Source organism: Diospyros lotus, chromosome 1, assembly GCF_014633365.1.
Source record: "Diospyros lotus cultivar Yz01 chromosome 1, ASM1463336v1, whole genome shotgun sequence".
Classification (NCBI taxonomy): domain Eukaryota; kingdom Viridiplantae; phylum Streptophyta; class Magnoliopsida; order Ericales; family Ebenaceae; genus Diospyros; species Diospyros lotus.
The window spans coordinates 38,711,716-38,728,201 of record NC_068338.1 but is presented as its reverse complement, the minus strand read 5'-3'; the positions used below and the strand labels follow the sequence as shown (position 1 = coordinate 38,728,201).

At 31.7% G+C, this 16,486-nt stretch overlaps 2 protein-coding genes across 2 annotated transcripts in view; one reads left to right on the top strand and one right to left on the bottom strand.

Moving 5' to 3' along the window:
- Nucleotides 1-6,523: 6,523 nt before the first annotated feature.
- On the top strand, nucleotides 6,524-8,194 carry LOC127795736 (two-component response regulator ORR9-like). Its single transcript, XM_052327608.1, is given in 6 exon segments — nucleotides 6,524-6,974; nucleotides 7,100-7,179; nucleotides 7,296-7,373; nucleotides 7,517-7,587; nucleotides 7,744-7,837; nucleotides 7,839-8,194. Coding segments are annotated over 6 exon segments (504 nt in total). The 5' UTR covers nucleotides 6,524-6,868; the 3' UTR covers nucleotides 7,914-8,194.
- Nucleotides 8,195-9,874: 1,680 nt separating this feature from the next.
- LOC127795720 (flowering time control protein FY) overlaps nucleotides 9,875-16,486 on the bottom strand; it is a 30,217-nt gene continuing 23,605 nt past the window's right edge. The window contains exons 14-18 of the mRNA XM_052327584.1: nucleotides 13,802-13,891; nucleotides 12,450-12,538; nucleotides 11,856-12,343; nucleotides 11,193-11,423; nucleotides 9,875-10,140 (exon numbers count right to left, since the gene is read on the bottom strand). Of these exons, the coding sequence (XP_052183544.1) occupies nucleotides 10,024-10,140; nucleotides 11,193-11,423; nucleotides 11,856-12,343; nucleotides 12,450-12,538; nucleotides 13,802-13,891 (1,015 nt within the window). The 3' untranslated portion in view covers nucleotides 9,875-10,023. The remainder of the gene's footprint in view (nucleotides 10,141-11,192; nucleotides 11,424-11,855; nucleotides 12,344-12,449; nucleotides 12,539-13,801; nucleotides 13,892-16,486) is intronic.

Here is a 16,486-nt window from a genome sequence, read left to right as displayed (position 1 = left end):
CCAAGTCAATCACTCTCATTAGTTACGAGATGATGGATAGTGATTTGGGTCGAGTAAGTCCAAGTTCAAAAATCAATGTAGAAGTAAACAATAGGGCCTAAAAATCACTATAGGGCCAAATGAGACAATTTAGTCTCTTAACAACCTAAGTCGGTCACTCTTTTTAGCTATGATATTATGGATGGTAATTTGGGTCAAGTGAAGCCTAACCAATATTAGGCTAAAAAATCAATATAAAGGTAAATGAGAGGCCTCAAAAAATCAATGTAGAGGTAAATAAGGGTTTTTAGTCTCTCAACACCTTGAGTTGATCACTTTCATTGATTATGATATTTTGAATGATGATTTGAGTTACCTAAAGCCTAACTTGGTCCAAGCTCAAAAATCAATGTATGAGTAAATAATGGGGCTAAAAAATCGATTTTGGGATAAATAAGCCATTTTAGTCTCCCAACACCCCACGTTAATCACCTTCTTCTATTTTGATATTATGAATGGTGATTAGGGTCAAGTGAAGCCTAACTCAACCTGGGCTCAAAAATCAATGTAGGAGTACACTATGAAGCTCAAAAAATCAATATAAGGGAAAATGAGAGTTTTTAGTCTCATAGCACCCCAAATTATCACTCTTATCAATTACAATGTTATGGATGGTGATTTGGGTAAAGTTAAGCTTAACCTGACATGTACTCACAAATCAATGATAAAGTAAATGGAGGATCATAAATCAATGTAGGGTAAATGAAACTTTAGTGTCTAGGCACCCCAAGTCGATCATTCTCATTACCCACAATATCATGGATGGTGATTTGGGTTAGGTGAAGCCTAACTCAATATGGACTTAAAAATTGATATAAGAGTAAATAAGGGGACTTATAAAATCAGTGTGGGGGTAATAGAAACTTTCTTTCAGCACCCCAAGTCAATCATTCTCATTAGTTAGGATATTATAGGCAGAGTTTTGAATGGCGTCAAAGGTAACTCAACCTAGACTCAAAAATCAAATCAAGAGTAAATGAAAGGCTAAAAAATCAATGTAAGGTTAAATAAGACTTTTTAGTAACTCGACACCCTAAGTTGGTCACTCTCGTCATTTACGATATTATGGATGACAATTTGGGTGTTGTAAGGCATTACATAGTCCAAGCTCAAAAATCATTGTAAGACTAAATGAGGGGGCTCGAAAAATTAATGTAAGGGTAAATGACATTTTTTTATCTCTGAATGACCCGTGTGAATCAATCCCATCAGTTATAATATTATGGATGACAAGTTGGGTCAAGCCAATCTTTCTCGCCCCATGTCAACCCAACCTATACTTATTTAAGACCATTGAATGGATGGAAAATGGGTAGGAGGTTTAAAGAGGTATAATCTCCTTAGTTGTCAGAGTAGCTCTTAAGGATCTAATTCCCTTACTTTTTTCCATTGATATTCATGATACAAAAAATATTTGTACCCATTTAAATTTAATCAAAATTTCTACAACAAATACCCAAAGATTTTAAAGATCAAAAGTAAAAAATAACTTTGTTAAGAGATAACAATTCGAAAAATCTTAAGACCCAATCAAAACAAAAGGTCAAAATATTTGAAGTCTAATAATAATAAAAAACAAAACAAAACAAAATTAGAATATAAATTACCAATAAGAACAATACATACCAGGAGGAGACGAAGAATGGTGCAATTGGTATTTGAGATGAATAAGGGTGTTTGGTATTTCGAAATGAATGAAGATGTTTGACAATTTATCGCCTGCATTCAAAGAGAGAAATGGAAAAATTAGGACTAAAAATATAAACTTATCATACTTAATGTCTTTTATTATTTCACTAAATAGGTTCCCCATGCTATACACATGTAGGAGATAAGCATTCAAAACACCTGAAATCCTAATTGAAATACAAAGTCGAAAGATTTAAAATCTAATTATCAATGAATAAAATTATGAAGTATAAATTCCCAACAATAACAATACATATTGAAAGAAGATGAACGACTATGTGTTTGGTAATTTGAGATGAATCAGGGTGTTTGGCAAATTGAGATGAAGCAAAATATTCGAAGTATTGAGATGAACTAGGATGTTTGCTAATTCAACATTTGCATTCAAAGAGATAAATGAAAAAAAAAAAAATTAGGGCTAAGAACATAAACATATCATACATCCTATCTTCTATTACTTTGCTAAACAGGTCGCCTAGTGTTTACATGTGCAAGCAAAAAAAGAAAAAAGAAAAAAGAAAATTGAAGATTCACTTTCGTGAAGTGACACTTAGTAGTCGTAATTTAATCTTTATATAAAATAATTGTTAAATAATTTATATAAAATAAAAAACACAGAGACTTTCATGACTCACTAAAATACTACAATAGTTTACTTAAATGGTTTCAAAAATTTGAAAAGAAAAAATCAATCATGCCTAAGTTAATCGAAGGATATGAGAAAAAATACATAAGATTTGAAATAAACACCAAAAGTTCTAAAACAAATATATAAAATTTTTCAAAAATCTAAATAAAAACAACCAGTCAAGAGACAAACATTGGAAAGATCTTAAATCCTAATTGAAAGATCTAACTTTAAAATGAAAAGCCTAAACATCTAAAATCGAAGAATCAAAATAAAACATTATCAAAAAGTACAAATTACTAACAATAACAATGCATACCGAGGGGTGATGATGGGTTCGTTTGTTAATTTGAGATGAAGGAGGACATCGAAAATTCAAGACGAAGCAAAACTTGAGAGAATCGAGATGAATAAGAACGTTCAACATCTACATTCAAGGGGATAAATAGGAATAAAATTAGGGTTTGTAATATTAACTTACTATATTTGTTATCTTTTATTATTTTAATAAATAGATGACTCGTGCTATACACGTGTAAGTAAAAAAAAAAAAATTAAATAATGATTTATCTTCTACTAGTGGCACTTAGTGAGTCTCAGTTAGTTTTTATTTAATTTTTTATATATATTTTATAAAATAAAAATGTATAGACCATCATGACTCATGAGAATACAAGTTTATTTAGCTTGTTTCAAAAATAAAATCAAGATATGAAATTAATATTAAAGATTTGATATAAATATAAAAAAAAAATAGATACCTAAAGATTTTAAAGATCTAAAAATAAATGGATACAAGTGCTTGAAAGATTTAAAACTTTAATTAAAATATTTGACATCAAATTGAAAAGTCAAAAGATTTGAAATTCAAAAATCAAATATTACAAAATATAAATTATCAACAACAATAATAGGTAAATGGAGGGAGGGAGATGGAGGAGGGTGCTCTTGACTATTTAAGATGCATAAGGGCATTTGTATTTAGAGGTCAAGTAAAGTATTTGAATAATCCAGATGAATAAGAATGTTCAATAATCTAAAACTTATATTATAAAATAAAATTAAAAAAAAAGATTTTTCACTAAATTGGTGGCTCACTAAAAAGTGTTTGTGCAAGCTAATTAAAAAAGAAATTCAATCGAGTGTTCGTATTCAACTATTAGTAGTTGGAATTTCATTTTTATGCGATTTTTTTTTAAATTCTCTATTTGAAAAATATTTTATGTAAAATAAGAACTAGTTCATGAATCATGAGAATGATAGAATATTTTACTTAAATGGTTTCAAACAATTGAAAAGAAATAAAAAATTACATACCACTAAACTTGAGATAAATATTCTATTTGAAATAAATATTAAAATAAAGATTTAAAACGTCAGATTTTTCAAATCAAATATAAAAAAAAAACAACCATGCCTATAGATAGCATTGGCATGGTTGTTTTATATATGAGATTAAGAAATATTTTAAAAATTTTAAATAAATATATATATATAAGTGTCTGAAAGATTTAAAACTCAAAGGTTGCCTTTGATAGGGGTAAAAATGAGGGTGAAATTTATTTTCTATCTAAATTTTGAGAAATTCTATTAAACAGTTTTTTAATTTCATGGAATTTGAATTCTATGTTTGTTCAAAAAGTGAAGATTTTTCCTGAAATTAGAGTATGTTTGATTGCATATATTTATCATAGAAAAAATATAATAATTACATATTTTTTATAGAAAACAATCAAACATTTTTAATTTTTTTATGAAAAAATATATATGGTACAAGCATTTAAAACTTTTTTATGTGGAATTCATTTTCTAATGGGGTGAGATAGTTTTTGTTTTCTAGCCAATATTACTTAGAATTAAATTCTAAATAATGCAATTAAACACACATTTAGGGTGCGTTTGATAGGGGTGAAAAATGAGGATGGAATTCATTTCCCATCCAAATTCTAGGAAATTTCATCAAACATGTTTTATTTTCCATGGAATTCGAATTCCATTTTAGTTTAAAAAGTGGAGATTTTTCTTGAAATCAATGAATTGAAATTCGTAGGAGGTGGGGTGAGAATTGGAATTCCATGGAATTGGAATTGGAATTGGAATTCCAAACGCACCCTTAATGAATTGGAATTCTTAGAGGATGAGGTGAAAATTGAAATTTCATGGAATTGGAATTCCGCCTCACTTTTCACCCCTAATCAAACACACTCTGGAGGGTGGAAAGTGGGATGAAATTTCAATTCTCGGCCCACCCCTAAGAATTCCAATTCCTTGATTTCAAGGAAAATCTCTATTTTTTGAGCTAAAATAGAATTCGAATTCAATGAAAAAAAAATTGTTTGATAAATTTTTTTGAAATTTAAGTGGAAAATAAATTTCACCCTTATTTTCTACCCCTATAAAAAGCACCCTAATTGAAAGATTTGACAGTAAGTTGAAAAGTCAAAATATTTGAAATTCAAGAATCAAATATTACAAAATATAAATTATCAACAACAATAATATATAAATTGAGGGAGATGAAGGAAGGTGCATTTGACTCTTTGAGATGCATAAGTGCATTTGTGATTTGAGATCAAGCAAAGTATTTGAAGAATTGAGATGAATGAGAACGTTTGATATTCAAAAAGAGATAAAAAAAAAAAGAGAAGAAGATTAATTTTGAATATTACTTCACTAAATAAGTGGGTCACTAAAAAGGGCTCGTGCTTTTATACCTTATTAATATATAGAGCCTTAATTACACAAATTATAACTTATTAATCTGTTTATATATACATATATATATTCACAGAGCCTTTACACAAACAAACAAGATTGCCTTTGTCATATTTAATCGTTAAATAGTGATTTTATTTAATACCCTAAGGCCAACTACCATTACTCATATACACTGTCTTTATTTTTTAATTTTGTAAGGTCACAGCCCTTCGCTAAGCCAAAAGGTCAATGAATTATCTAATTATTAACAGACGCTTGAAACTTTCTTATTGCCTTTCACTCTTACAAAATAAACAATAATATACAAACACAAATTATATATACAATAATATATATATATATAAATGTCTCTTCCCCCCCCCCCCCCCTGAAATTATCAACAAACGATGTGGTTTATGAAGAATTTTTGGTGGGTCAATTCATTCAACACCACCCAGAATAATGCCATGCATCTAATCAAAGTCAAAGTAATATAATTACACTTTGTGGTATTTAATTTAATTTTGTTTGTACTTTCTTTTAATCTGAAAATCAGTTTTAAGTTGAATAAAATTTGACTACTTCCTTCACAATCTAATGTCAGTTGGAATTTGAAATTCTCTTTGTTATTTAATTATATAATAATATTTGAAACAAAGTAATAGCTTGTCTAAAGATTATTTTACTAAAATTTGAATTATAAGTTTAGTTAATTACATTATTATTGATCATATAATCTGTATAACTAACGTGGAAGAAATTGATATTATTTTAAATAACTTAAAAAAGAGGGTGTTTTAAGTATTTTAGATGATTAACGTGTTAAAACAAATAGAAATAAAGTAACATCTTGGTTTTAATCATTCATATCTTTATTTTTTTTTCAAAAAAAAAAAAGTCAAAGAAAATATTAGAAAAAATTTGTATTTGGTAACACCCAGATAGGGAACACGTACAATGTACCATTAGGAAAGGACCAGGCTACCATCTCTAGTCTCTCACACATGCTTCACTATAATATTTTACATTATTTTCTTTTTGCTTGGGAAAAAAAAAAATAAAGATTTGACTTTACGTTAACCTTCAAAACGCAACTAATGCTTGCATTGTAGGAAGATGAGATAAGTATTATTTATTTATTTGGTTGTCATTTGGGCCAATAGTAATAAATTAATAATCATTAACAACACACAATGTTTTAACATTTTTAAAATAACACTTTGATGCTTTTAAATCAAAGTTGACGATTGAGAAAATATTTAAACTAAAATTAGATAAAAACCAAGAGATTGCGTTTGATAAATCAAATATCCAATAATATTTTTGGAGATTTAATCTGAAGATACTTAAGTTTTAGAATATATTGAAGAAATATTTCACTGGCGGCAGTAAATTTCCACCATATCAAAAAAACCATTTACCAAGAAAGAAGAATAAAAACATCATCATCTTCTTGGTAGCCACAAGGATAAGCGAAAGGTCGAGTGGACAGGTAGGTGGATGGTCATGGCCAGAGATTAATGGCAGAATGTTGTTGTTATTATATTTGTTAGGAGAAAAAGTCCACTGGAGAGAATCCCATTTCCAAAAGATTACGCTTAGAAAAAAGAAAAGAAAAGGACTAATTCATTGCTTGCACACCAATTCAAAAATCAACCTTGAAGATCCGTGAGATTCTGAAAGATATCTGGTCGGATCTTGCTTTCCCAAACCATCAATCTCCTGGTTATATTTTCCCATGGCTTCAACCCACAAACCTCCGTTCCCAACATTCTTCTTTTCTCTTCAATTCTGGATTTCTGGTTCCACTCTGCAATGGCTTGTGTGGCCACTGATGCCAAGTTCCATGTTCTGGCAGTTGATGATAGCCTCGCTGACAGGAAGCTGATTGAAAGGCTTCTCAAGACCTCTTCTTACCAAGGTGATTTCACATCTTCGAGAAATTTGAAGTTCTGGGTTTTGTTCTGTTTGGGTTTTTGATTGCTTGCTCATCTGGGTTTTTCTTGTTTTAATGTTTTTTGTTCTTTATTTTTTTTTCCCTCTCAGTTACTGCTGTGGATTCTGGAAGCAAGGCTCTGGAGTTCCTGGGCTTGCAAGATGATGAACACAGAGATTCATACCATCAAGTATGGTTTGTTAATTTACTCATTCTGCAATTGCTTCTAAGTTGACAAAAATCCCTTCCCTTCTTTCAACCTTCTGATTGATAAATAAGTTTCTAAATTTTGGTTTGGGATTGCAGCAACTGCAAGTAAATTTGATCATCACAGATTACTGTATGCCTGGGATAACTGGCTATGACCTCTTAAGAAAGATCAAGGTCAGTTGAGTTACCCACTTTCTATTTCTTTCTTTCCCTTCCAATAATTTAATTTCCTACATATGGGTGGGTTTCTTTAAAATTTTTCCCTGAAAATTCTCTAGAAAATGAAAAACACTAATAGTTTCATCTGTAACTTTCAGGAATCCACATTTCTGAAGGACATACCAGTGGTGATCATGTCATCAGAAAATGTGCCCTCCAGAATAAGCAGGTGAGGAAAATTATCTTTAGGTGTATTCTTGAATCAAACTATCTTTTCATCACTTTTACAACTTTCTCTAGAAACATAAATAACACCGTACCAAAATCATATAATCCATTCTATGGTACTGATATAAGATTTGGGTGATGGGTTTTGGATCATCAGATGCTTGGAAGAAGGAGCAGAAGAGTTTTTTCTGAAGCCAGTTCAGATGTCAGATGTGAATAAGCTGAGGCCTCATCTAATGAGAGGAAAAGCCCAAGGAAATGCAATCCATCAACTGCATGAGAGAGGGCATTGAAGATATTCATTCACGTGATAGAACAAGATCATGATCCAATAATTTTGATCTCATCTAGATTTTTTCTTTTTCTTTTTCCCACTTCTTTGTTCTTATTTATTTAAGCTTAACTTGGGTAAATTTTTTGACATTAGAAATGTTCGTGCCTATGTAAATGTTGATAGAAAAGGAAGAAATACAGTTTTTTGTTCACTTCTTTGCCTCTTTCTTTAGTTTATTGTCCTTTATTTTTTCTCATACCAGCAATCATGTAATGGGGATCAAATTTTCTGAATAATTTTGGGTAGAAATGCAGCATAATCTTCTATCATTTATGCTAAAGGTTAAGATGAAGTATGAATGTGGTGAACAGATTTTATGCATGCACAAAGAATTGTACACACATAATTTCATAGATTTTTATAGTAATATATATATATATATCTTTTATGAATTATTTTTGCCTAAAACAGTCTGTGAAATTCAGATGCCAATAATTATATTTAATCAAAATATATCTGTTTAGATTTTGATTTAATTTCAACCTACAAGAATTGTCTGTCAACTTTTGCAATGCATATGAATTAATCTGTCAACCTTTTTATTTCAACCTTCTTTGATTTGTTTGCGGTTGTGAAAATTATTTTTGTAAACATATTTTGTGTGAGAATAATTATTTAATTTATAACAAACTCATATCAACCAATACACGTGCACAATACTCAAAAGACACTTAAAAAATGGAGGCAACTTATTATTCGGTAATTTAGGACATGTTTGATATTATTGTATTTTTTAACGGACAAATATTTCATCTTAAAAGAAAATTTTAGAAAAGCTCAAAATAAAAAAAAATAATAATAAAAATGCAGTGTTTGATGAAGCACAACATTGCTTGTACATTATATAGTTGCTTTTTCTAGAAAACATATTAAGCTACTTAAGAACAAAAATATAAGACCTCTGCTTCGATATTCCGTTTGCTTCAACATAAATTACTTTACCCAAAAAAACAAAAAAAAAAAGTTTAGTTCGCCATCTTACTTTTTGGTGATTGGTTTGCATTTTAAAAAATAAGTTTGCATTCTTTTTGACTTTTAGTTTTTAATTTTGAATTTTAAATTTATTTTGAATTTTTAATTTTAATAATTTATTTTTAAAAAACAGAAAACACATTTTATTTGTCATTTAAAAAAATTATTTTTCAAAATAGAAAATTAGAAAATATGTTCTGTTTCAAATTTTAAAAATATTTTTTTAATAATATTTTATTCTATAAATTTAATTATTTAATAAATTAAAATTATTTAATTTTAATATATTATTAAAAAATATGCACATTTTACTGAATCTTGTAATATTTTTTTATTATAAAAATAAAATACGAATAAATAAATAAATTATCTCTTCTTTTCCATATTTTAAATATTTTAATTAAAAACAGTCAAAATAATATTTTATTATTTTGAGTTTTCTATATATTTTTTTTTTATTTTTTAAAATACGTTTTTAAAAATAATAAAGTAAATATATTTTTATTATTTTAAAAAATTAAAAATTAAAAGTAACATAAAAACAGTAAAAAGAACGACCTAATTTTCAAATATGTACATGTATGTGTATGTGTAAATACCTATGGCATAAAGATTATTTATATAACTTCAGTAACTCTTTCTGTAAATTATTAAATATCATTACAAGCTTTAATAAAAAAAAAATCGAGTCAATTAGATGAAGTTTAAATTTCAAATCCTTTTTAAGGGTTTCCTTATCTTCATACAAGGAATAAAGGGAAGAAGATCCAAAGATGAATCACAAGATACATCAAGAAATTACACAAGAGAGTAGTCCCAAAGCTGAACACAGAGGCATATGGTGCTTCAATAATCAAACCACATGATTCACCCAATCACCCACGTTTGTCTACCCATTTATATCGTGAATAAAAGCATCAAAATCACCACATTTCAGTTTCCTATGAACAGCGAAAAAGAAATTGGGAACTGCACAAACACAAAGGAGAAATGTAACCAATTTATTTTTTTTTTAAAAGAAAGAGTTTAACTGATAGGACAAACAGTACAAGATACGGAGAGCAGAAATTTGTCCACGCCGTCCTAAGCACATCCTACATTCTGTGAAATAATCTAACCTACAGGAATCGGCTACTGTGTTGATTTTCCCTGTGGTGGAGGACCCGGGGGCAGCGGTGGAGGCATACCGGACTGGAGGCCAAAATTTGATGGCAATGCCCCCATGCCACCCGCATTAGGATTCCCAGGCTGCATGGACAGAAAGAAAAGTCAACGTTAGCAGAACTGACATAATCATCCTATACAATCAGAAAAGATTTTGAAGATAAAATGCAATTCAGTTAAAGACCACAAAATTATCGGTATTAAGTGGTACACCATGCTTCGAACGGAATGATAATGCAGCAGGAGTAGATCAAACCAAATACAGTGATGGCGTTTGGGGGAGAACTATTAAGGATTCATACCCGTCAAATTCCCATCAATTAAGCAAAGTATTTGTCGAATGAATTAAATAAACTTTCTACAAAAATCAGCTATGGAGATGGCCGAATGGTAATAGGTGAAATTGTGTGGCCCCCTGTATGACTGCAAGACTGGGGGTGAATGTCTTAGAATAAAATAGGAATAACCTTAATCATCATCACAAGCTTTAATCCAACTAGGCGGGATCGGCTAGATGGATTCTAGCAACTGTCATCTATCCATGGGCTTTACATAAGAGTTTCCACAAAGCTTCTTTGGTTGTCCCTACCTCTTTTGTTACAAACTGCTTTATTTCATTTACTTCTCTTACAAATGTGTATATTTCTTCTACATGTCCAAGCTATTTTTAATCGTATTTGTGCATTTTATCTTATGAATAACCTTATACATGTTAGTATGTTCCCCATCTTGCTCCTATTATCTATAGAAAACCTGATTTTCTCTTTTGTTCAAACACTTTATTCTTTATCTCAAAGTCTAACCTATTTGCCAATAGTGCGGAACAGTTGTTGGCAGGCATCATGTGTGCTCTCATGGTTTTCATTAGGTTGCAAAATTGGCTACAAATAAGTTCCTTCTGACTTTCATCTGATAACTTACACTTTCAGCTCCTACAAGTTCTCTATATGGCCAAAATGGCAAGTTGAGATAAAGAATTTCACTTTTCAGTTACAGAGTTGAAACATTATTGCAAGCAACAACATATTTTAGCCCCACATTTGAGGTTTTTAATATAAATCCCATTCTGAAGTTTTGATAAATAATCCTGGACATACAGTTTACAAAAATGGCTAGAAGTAAAACTTTTTGGTCACCTGGTAAGGATTCAGTCCTGGCATTGGCGGCACTGGTCCAGCTTGTGGCCGGTTGAATGCACCACCTGGCTGATACATTTGGGTCCCACTTGCATTTGTAGGAGCCTGCATATTTGCCAATCCACTTGGAATTCCTCCACCTGGAGGTGCTGACCCCGAGTGCACAGGATTCATCATAAAATGTCCCTGTTGCAATGGAGAAACCATCTGATTCATTGCACCTTGCATACCCTGTAGGCAGAAATTTGTATCAATTAAGAAGAGTTCAAAATTATTCCTACAAAGAATTTGCTGAGATTTACTGTTGTAAAATATGGTTACAGTTAAGGAAATAATAAAGGGGGATCTGTTGCCATTAAAAGTACAACACACTACACATGCAACAATAACTGCATGAAAAAATTCTAGGAGCGATCCTACACCAAGGATTCAACTCCATTTCCTCATTATGCAGTTGTTCCTGTAAAAGCTTCAGCAACAAGAGATCGAGGGATAGGACCTTCAATTCAAGCCTTCAAGAAATAGTTAATAGATCTCTAGAAAACACTTATAGGCAACTCCTCTGTTATATGAAATTAATTTAAAGAAACAAAAGAACAAACAAGGAAACTGGGGTGGTACCATACCAGAAAATAACAAAAGTAGATGTGCATAAATTCTTACCATTTGACCAGGCATTGGCATTGATGATGGCATACTCGAAGGCATACCAAGAGGGGGTAGATGAGGTGGAGGACGAGCCAAATGAGGATGTGTAAGTATGGGTAGATGGGAAGGTGGCTGTAGCTGAGGCAAATTTGGAGGTGGCAAAGGCAAAGATGTCATTTGCTGTGGGTGTGGCTGGTGGTGCTGTTGAGCTTGCTGAACATTTTGTTGATATACTTGCTGCTGGTTGGCAGCGAGAAGTGAAGGATGTGGACCAGGGGGTAGTGGAGGAGCCCCTAAAGGCATTGACATAGGCGGTTTCTGCTCCCCTTGAGTCGTTGTATCAAGAGATGAAATAGATAATGGCATAGCAACTCCAACACCTGGAATGGTGCCCTCATTTCGTGTCAAGCCAGCAGCAAATGGTCCAGGAGTTGTTGGCAGCTCAGGTCCTTGGAAATTACCAGGCATGCGACCAGCTAGAGCTGGATTTTGCTCTCCATAACCTGTTAAGAACCAAACAGTTATCCAGAATAGCAGAAACAATCTTCAATGTAAGTTTCGGTCTAGAGAAAAGAAAAGAATGGAAAGTAACAAATAAAATGATTAGACCTTGGCTGTGGCCAACATTGAACTTATCACGAGCTGGATCCCCAGGTCTATTTCTGCACCAGAACTTGGTTGTGTGATCGTTGCTACCACTGCACCAGAAGCCAATACAAGTTTACTGACTGAATGAACAAATAAAACTAAACAAACACCAAGAAAACTCTCCTTATCTCTGGAAGGGCTAGAAAGGCATAGGCCTCTAGATATTTATGTGACCCCACCAAGTAGGTTTAATGTTTTATATGTTCTTGTGTTAATTTAAATCTCTATGTAGAATTAGTACTTTAATTTGTAAATATACTAATAGAGAAATTTATATAAAAATGAGCAATATATAGATAGAAAAATATCAACTTCTTTAATGAAATTATATAGAAATATCAACAGTATAACTTAAAAGGATTTAATTATTTCATGTACAACCAGTAAATGAAACAAGTTATGTGCATTGCAAGGCCCCATAGGTAGAATATGTTATAGCAATAAATCTGAGTAGCAGACAGCACATTAGAGATATTAAAGATTACCAGTTTCTTTTTTTTGCTAGATAACTTACCAGTTTCTTTTCCAAAATAAAATTTATAAGCCATTTGAAAACACTGTTTCATAAGAACTACTTTCTTTCTTCTCTTTTCCTATAATTGAGAACCAACATCAAAGAAGGCAAGAACTTAACCACGTGGCAAAGAATATCATGGGATGAGAGTGAATGTTAGCGTAAGCATCAGGGAAACAGTTCTGAGAAGAGGAGAAAAAACAGGGTTAGTGGGATCAAGGGAGAAAAGTGCAGGAATAAGATTTCTCAATAGGTCGACCAGGTTTTACTCTGCTTTATAGAAATATAACACGATCCCTGAAGTAGGTAAGTACAAAAACAATAACATCAATTTCCATAACAAAAATGGCACGCAGGCTGCAAACTGGTTAAAACAGTTACATTAAAAAGGCAGTTAAACATTTGAAATAGATACCTTAGATTTTGGAATGTTTTAATAAATAGCTCTTGGTTATGGAATCTCCTAATTTAGTTAGTTATTTACTAATTCTTGTGACTTACAAAATTTATTCAATAATCAAGTTATCGTTTGTTTCTTTTCTGGTGGTGTGGGCAGGGTGATGTTTCACAATGACATGCTAAATTTAGATGAACTAGAATATTATCATCACGGAGTCTAATACCCAAGTATAGAACTAGGGGTCCAATTTTGCAGTCAGGTTATTAGAAATACAAAATCATATATTTTAAATTGGCAACAAAAACCCATAAAATGATAAGAGTAAACAGTATCTTGAATTAAAAAAACAAAAAGGTATTATGCAATACATAACAATCAGACATAAAGATCAAGATTTACCTGCACAGAATGTACCCAATGGGATGCCATGCAAGATCCCAAACGCTATTATCATGTGCACTTGAAATCTCAACTTGAGGAGTTTCATGGCTGCAAAATTGGAAAACTTAGTCATGAGAGAAAACATGCCTGAAATTGATTGAATGTTGAAGCAAGAAATGAAAGCATAACATACAAGAGTTCAACACATGGTAAATAACCCCAAAAAAAGTCAGCAAATGAGTGCAAAAAAGTAACATTCATGACCATAGATCCACAAAATGATTTTAAATTACCTTCATAAAGGTAAGGACCATGTGGCATAGCACTCATTCTGACTTCTTCATAATAAGATGTGCAATACTAATTGACGAAGCAGAAAAACAGAAAAGACTAGTGAATTTGCAATCAGGAAGAGCATAAATTCTTTTGTTCAAACATGGTCCTTAGCCCCCCTACAATTGGATCGATTAAGGTGGATGATTAAACCATTGCTTCAGCATTAATCTTGAGAGAGAGAGAGAGAGAGAGAATCCAAATAGTATGACCCCAGTATATTAGAACTGGGAAGCATAACTGTGGCTTTTTTCAGCATTGTCAAGTGCTGCAACAAGGACAACTTTTTAAGGGAAAATAAATTTCTCAATGTTATCCCAAGGAAAGAAGGAATGTTTTCCTCATGCAGCAAACAGATTCCAGACGAAGTGCACAATGGCCATGAGAGGACAAATTCTAGACTTCCCAATAATTTGCAATAGAGCATAAAAAAAGCTCGGAGCAATGTTAACTGGGCTTTTCTATTTTAGTTCCAAACAAGGATGTGCTTCACTCAAAACTAAAGCAAGTAGCTTTTACATTTCCGCTTTCAGATTTTTGGTCCTTGTCAAAGGTTGTCAGTCTTCCAGAAGCCTCAGAAGATGCCATTATGCTATCTTTTGATCATTTGGCAGTGAAAGCTCTCACTAGGATGTTGGATAGTTAGTAAGCAAACGTCTCTGGAAAAATTTGAGGGGGATGGGGTTGGTTATTACCCATTGATGCCTACTCATTTGTTCTATACGGATGATGTTATTTTACAGAGAGGGTGATTGGCTTAGGAATCAGGAAATATGAGAGATTAATATAAGTCGCCAAAGTTAAATTGCAAATATTAAAGGTACATGAATTGCATGTGAATAGATTGAAGAGAACTCCTTACTATATATTCTCTTTTCCTGGAGTTAATAGATTATCAAAAAGGTACTAAAATAGTGCAAATCATGTGCAAAGTTTCTAAGCAGATAAATCAGGTGGGAATATGGAATTAAAAGCTATAAATTTCTGCACAACCCAACCAGCAAACCAAATTATTAAAATGTTCCACAAACCAAACATTAAAAAAATGAAAAAAAAAAAGCGCTTTTGAAAAAATAAAATACAGAACTTCTACATGACCAAAGGAGCATATATTTATTTCTCCCAAAATATTAAACATCAAGTGCAACACTGTTTGCCCAACTACAAAATATGCAATCAAAGAGAACAGCTGCAGAACACTCTTCCCCAAATTTAGTGATTTATCAGTTTCCTTGGAATGAAGTTATCTGCAGTAAGAAATCTACCATGAGTAGCCAACCGACCAAAAATTCCACCTCAGGACAAATTCCCAGCACCAAATCCCTCTCTAAGCAAAAAAGGAAGCTCAAGCTGGCCTTCAGCCCTTTGCATTACATACCTTGAAAAGTTCAACCAGGAAGGGGTCCCCCACGAATCATGTAAGAGCACATAACATTAAATTGTCTATTGGCCTATTCATTTCTCCAGCAACTACCCACTGACCAAATTCTGCACTTAATGAGTTGCCTTCCTAAGAGCTTACTAATTTATTTTCTTATTTTTCTTCTTCCTTAAGGTAATGTTTGTTAACCAAGATATAGACCGAAAAATGTAAGATATAAAAAAGTATTCTATACTTTTGCCCTTTTCAATGTGTTTGTTAAACTTATCCGGTGACCCTTAGAAAAGAAGTCACGTGACTTCATATATGAATTTTTCCAGATATGCTTATCCCCCCCCCCCCCCTCCCCCAACCCTCAAGATAAACATATTTTGGTCCTTATAAATAAAATAAAATAAAAGACGCTTGAGTTCTCCAATGCATTAAAAAAAAATTAACAGTTTGATAAGAATATTGGAATGCTTTCCAGCCTTATCTTAACTACTCTGTATCTTGGTTCGGAAAGCATTCCAACCTTATCTTGATACAACTTTATCTTATTCATTTTAACAAATGCTACCTAAGGAAATTATATGCCATAAAACTCATAACACTTGTCAAAAAACTGTCATACACCTCATGAAAATAGTAAATACATCATAATCAAATGTCATAGTAAAACAATAATACAAGAAATACAAAGCAACTTTGTGCCAACTACTCTACTTATAATCACTAACATATCAATACAAGCCAAATAGTAAAATAGATAAATCATATATAACATAATAAAGGGTTTGACTCATGCAAAAAATAAGAGCCCATCTGCCTATGAGCCCCCCCCGGGGTTCAAAAAGAAAAAATAATAATAAATAAAAAACAAGGAGAAAGAAATCCACGCAAAACAAGTCCCAATTTCTAGAACAAACTAATTTCACTCAAAAAGTTTATAAATAGATAAACATGTCGTTCTTTGCAAAAAGCCTGACCAATAAACACTTACAAGATAC